General features: G+C 51.3%; 1 protein-coding gene across 1 annotated transcript; it reads left to right on the top strand.

Moving 5' to 3' along the window:
- Positions 1-3,907: 3,907 nt before the first annotated feature.
- On the top strand, positions 3,908-4,422 carry VOLCADRAFT_64981 (uncharacterized protein; the record flags this gene model as incomplete). Its single annotated transcript, XM_002954621.1, has 2 exons — positions 3,908-4,033; positions 4,375-4,422. Coding segments are annotated over 2 exons (174 nt in total), but the record flags the coding sequence as incomplete, so codon positions are not given.
- Positions 4,423-5,423: the final 1,001 nt, after the last annotated feature.

Below are 5,423 nucleotides of genomic sequence, written 5' to 3'. Positions count from 1 at the left end.
TCGCCTGCAGCTGCGTGTCATACACGATCGGGGAAGCTGAGGCCGCCTGAAGCCGATTTGACCGCATCGTCATCGGAGGGGTAAAGTGTTGCCGAGTCACATAAATTCTGTTGGCACACATCACCCTTTCTTGAGAATTATATCAGGCAAATTGATATGCTCACGGTAGCGGTCACCGTGATGAACGGTTAGTTATCTCGGTGATGATCTAATTTGTATGTTAGTCTCTACTGCAGTGCACGGCCAGCTGGCCCGATGGCTCTACTCTTCGGGAGCCTGGAGCCCACTGTAACAACCACACACACACACGCACACACACATAAATGGAAACGGATTGTATGCACGTTGCATTATATTTACAATGTGTTATGATGCAGGGACAGGGCACTTTAAAACGCCAAGTTTGAAGTAAAGAATCATGAGTAGTCAAAAAACAGTCAAAAATCGTAAGTCTCCCCAAGTAGTATAGTAGATACCGAATTTGAACTCGGCCGTTAGCATCAAGAGTACGATGTCATGCTAGCCCCGTGTCGTGCTAGCGAAACTAATACAGTACAGCTCGACGTAGACAGTAACAAGCAAAGGCGCAGGAACGAAGAACAAAATGCCCCACATTGCAGACCTTGCTTGTGTTGATGTCTATGAACTTCCCGCTCTGGCTTCTTTTAAGAACTGGCTAAGTGGATCGCGGTGGTTCCTAACAGATCACCCTGCTGGATCACCTGTTGGTGCTGTCCGCACCCAAACACTGTGCTGGCCGCCTACGGGTGGCTTGCGAGTGGGTATAGGAGCGACACCATAACTGCTTAAGTGCGAAAGCGCAGTTTCAGGATACATGTCCGTGAGGTGTTGTAGGCTTTGAATTTTTTTACTTTGAATGGATATATGCGATGCCTGTTGCTTTTCATGAGTTCGGCTGTTCTGACGTATCAAATGACGGAAGGGGAGTTTTCTAGGAGTGCTTAGTGGATTTGAAGCAGTTGAATACCGGAATTCAAAGTCATCACATAATGCGTGCATACGCCGCCGAGCTCTTCCACACACTGTGTAAGGTGTGGCGCATACGATCATGTCCTGACGCAACGCGCCAACGCCGTGATACTGCAGTGGAGCGCATCTTGTTTCCCGCCAACGGCAGGAGAAATGCGGCATCAGCAGGAATGTCGCAATGAGCTCGTATTGTCGCAATGAGGAACCTCATCCTAGCTAGCAACAATCTTGCATCATAATTCGTTCATCTGTGTTATCCAGTTTCCATTTTACGTCGTCCCCAGTACGTGTGGCAAAATGTGAAATTTTACTCGTATTTCCTTTTGAAGCTCCTTTTGAAGGCTCACTTGCACTGAGTTCGCCGCAGGTTTGGCACTGTTTGGCGAACCGCATGATTGCGCACGCACAGGACACCGCAGGAGCCATACTTGGGAAGCTGTGCCTTTGATTAGTTTCCATGGACTTGCTAAAGCTTGGATCGCTGCGTATGGACTTTTCATGCTCAGGTATAATACGGAACCATCAGCAACTCCGGCGGAACTCTCGGCGGAACACTCGGCCCCGTACTGACACTGGCCCATGGAGATCCACAAATCAAATTTGATTGAGTTTGGGCGTATGTAGACTGATCTGTAATGGCAGTTAGAAGGCTTTGTTGGATATAATATTCCGGTATACGATATATGGTTGCCGGCCCAACGATCGAACGCCAATCGAGACGGTCATCGTTACAAAACACATACAGCCTCGAAATGAGGAAAATCCAGCTTTGAAGCGCGTGTTTTGCAGTACCAGGATTTAACGAAAAGAGGTCGCTTTACGTCGGTGCATGCTACTGGCAACCGCCGAGACATCTCGAGGCCCTGTTCCAATGAACAGACCACGTCCGCATGGCGTTAACCTCAGCTTAGGGGATGGTCTCCGTTGGAAAACGTAAGATTTGTCTGCTGCAAGAGGCATTCGGCATCTTATGTCTGGGCTTTTGCCTGTTTCGCTCTCTAATGCTCCGTGAACCTTGGGTCGCCGTGGCATGCCAAGCTCTTGTAAACTCGCCTAATGTCAATTTTTGTAAACTTATTGACATACGTTTATTATTTGCATATAAAGCAGCATTTACAAACACTTGGCCAGTACGATGGCATCGCCCGCTTTGCCAAGGCCAGCGTACGATTGTCCCCGAAAACAACAACCCTGCTCTCTGCCCTGCTCTGGTTTGTATTATACAGCTTAACTTGAACTTAACATAGGATTCATAAACTCCCATACCATGCCAGCTGCATTTTTGTCGTCACGGCCAATGCCAGGCGACGAGGAAAAATGTAGCAGAGGTTTGATTAATAAACATCCATTGCTACATAACATTACCGGCACTTGTGCAGGCATACTTAAGGCCTTTAGGATATACTGAAGTCCATTATGTCAGCAGCACCTCCCGATCCAAACTCAGGCTGTATATTTGAACGTTACTAAGGAGCTCTTTTTGCGGCTCTTGTAATGGACGGCTTCCCAAGAGGTGAAACTGACCGCCCCGCGCCGAGTGACTGGCAGACCGAAGAGTACGCTTGGGACAGCCGGCGACTTGTGGCTACACGTTTAGGTGCGAAAGCATTAATAAATAGCGGTTAGCAAGCCTGGCTTCGCATCCGACTAAAAGCTATTGCTGCATTCCGTATAATGCGTTTGGACAGGTCCAGATACGGTCGCTGGCGCTGCTCGAGCTGGAAGTGCTTACCAGGATGAGGATGCCGGAGAACTCCAACAGGGTGATGCCCAGACTAATTCACAGTCTGCGCCCTATGAGACGTGCATGGTACGCCGCGCTTTAGCCGCTCGGTTCTGAACCCATGTCAACACCTGTGAACTTGGTCGGCAGGGGTTTTCATCTCTTTCGTAAAATCGTACTCCCCGCGTCTTGTTGCCAACATGGGTTGGGTCAGCGAAGCAGTACCATGGACCCCGTTGACCTATGAAAGGGGGCCTTCCCCAGACGTTGTGGTGATTGACTGGTCCGAGGCGCCGCCAGAACCTGTTCGCGGGTTCGGGGACAGCCGCTTATTGTCTTTCCGTAAGGCACGCTCCTCGGAACTGGGTTTGGGTCGCAACACGGTCGCGCGGCCTCGACTGTCCTCAGCCAGCGTCTTTGCCCTCCATGCAGGGGTTTGGGGGAAAGTAGGAGAAGGACGCAGGGAATGCCAAGACGTCGACCCAAATGAATAACCCAGATCGTCTACCGCTTAAAACCTGTTGGCCACGGCGAAATAGCAAGACATGTAGTGAGCTGCGTTGCCAAGCCAGCGAAATCCAGCCCTTGTTCCACATTTGCTGCCCGTGTAACGGGCGCTTTTGGGTTGCCATGTTGACCACACGTGCTGAAAACCTAAAACACTTACCAGGACATGCGCATAACATGATTCCCCATGTCAGCGGCGTCACTTTCCGGTGTTTTAAGACCTGCAGAAACTTGGAAAACGTCGTCGTGCTGCATTTCTTCATAACGATTTTGGGGTGGGTAACGACGCAGGAGCTGGTGTTTTGGGGAGGGCCCGTCGTCCTCCGGCGCGATTTCTTTCGTCGGTGGCCAGCAACCCTCCCTTTGTAATAACATGCACCTTTGCAAAGTATTGCATTCAAACCCGTACTCTCCCCCTGGGACCAACAGATTTGCATTCTGTTGAATCTGCACCTGTCTCAGGACCCATTCCACCTCCACGCCAGCTCGCCTGGCTCATCGACTGCACCCACGCCGCGAGACATGGCATCTCCCTTCCCCGCCACCATCTTAGTCGCGGGAAGAGCGCCTCCTGAGCGACGCAGGGCCCGACCCACATCCTGCTTTACTCTTCCACGTCAGCAAAAGCCTTGCACTCCTGCACTTTCCTAACCTTTTTTGCGTCATCGCCACCCTGGCCGGCCGTAGGTCAAGGATTGCTCTGTGGACTTGTCCAGCTGCAAGGCCTATTATCGCCGCTTTCGAATCTGCGAGCGTCACCTGAAGACGCTTTCGCTCTGCATCGAGGGAAAGCTCAGTCGGTTTTGTCAGCAGGTAGGCATGGGTGTGGGCCGGGCCGGAGCGGGGTGAGGTCGATTATGTCTTTGAAGCAGCGTGGTACTAGCAGTATGGCAGCAGGTGGCGGCGACCGCGGCTACCTCAGCCATGTCGATATGTGGAACAGCCATGGTTTAGCGTGGCTATACCGTAGTATAGTCATCCCTAAGTCGACCATAAATCCATTAGGTCACCCTTCGTCCAACGGTCTTCTTTATATGCGCTTCCTTCCTCTCCCCTCTCCTTAGTCTACAGCTTTGGACGGTGGAAGTTGATTTTTCTTTACTTTGCGGTTGTTTTCCCTTCCTCTCCTCTCCTCCCTCGCATCCACTTGACAGTGTGGTCGTTTCCATGGGCTGGAGGAGTTCGAGGGCAGCAAGCGGTGAGCGCGGCGTTATTCTCTCGGTCCGGATCAACGATCCTTCCTTCTCTTTGCATCAGTGCGCGCCCCCACATTTTCCTACTGGCGCATAGTACTCCGGGGATAGCACACCAGCCTCCCGGGTCAGGATGGCGACCGTGTTAGGTGGGGGTGGGGAGTGGGAGGCGCACATATGCATGTGTACCAACAGCTTATTAGCAGTGAGCCAACCAGCCAGACCTCCTTCGTCCCATAACGCCGCCGTCAGGCTGGCGTATGAAATATTTATCAGCTTACGCCAGCTCATTTTGTTTTAATTTACGTCAGCTTACTGTATTTTTTGCTCTTCGCCGCCTTTAGACTTACTTTAGGAGTTTTTAGGACTTACTTTTTAGCAGTTTTTTTCCTGCTTCCTTTCCGCATTTTATTTCAGCCTTGGCGACTAGGTAGGTAGTTTTCCGCTATCTTCAAGACTACATCACCGCGAGGACTCCTCCTTCACAAGTCGCGGCCCCTTGATTACTTCTTACGTACTTCTGGCGTATCGGCGTAGTCTATCCTTGGCATCAGCTTCACCCGTTCACGTGGTTCGTCTTCTTTCCCCTTCCTCACCACCTTTCCCCGGCTTTCACCCCCGTCTTTACCTTCACCTTCACAACCACTAACCGACAGGAGCTGCCGGCGGGCTTTGTTAACAAGGTTCTACAAACGACGTAACATGCCCGTGCCGCAGGACGTGCTGCCCACCACTGCGTGAGGCACTGGGCAATTATTGGGGGCAGTGTGTGGAAACTAAATTTGGGGAAAAGGGGGGAAAGCCGCATTTTACGGTTTTCCTAGGAAGGGGTTGCCGTAGCTGTGTTGCCGTCATCTTCATTTATTACAAGCGTTAATCTGTTCGTTACCATAATGCCAGCCTTGCCTCGCTGTGGAACACCACAGCTGTGTTTTTCCACGGAGTAGAAACCGCCGCTTTACTGAGCCGCTGAGGGATCTCCTCCTTGGCGTGTGGTACGTCCAGCCACA

This window comes from Volvox carteri, assembly GCF_000143455.1.
Source record: "Volvox carteri f. nagariensis unplaced genomic scaffold VOLCAscaffold_44, whole genome shotgun sequence".
Lineage (NCBI taxonomy): Eukaryota > Viridiplantae > Chlorophyta > Chlorophyceae > Chlamydomonadales > Volvocaceae > Volvox > Volvox carteri.
This window is presented reverse-complemented; position numbering and strand designations above follow the sequence as displayed.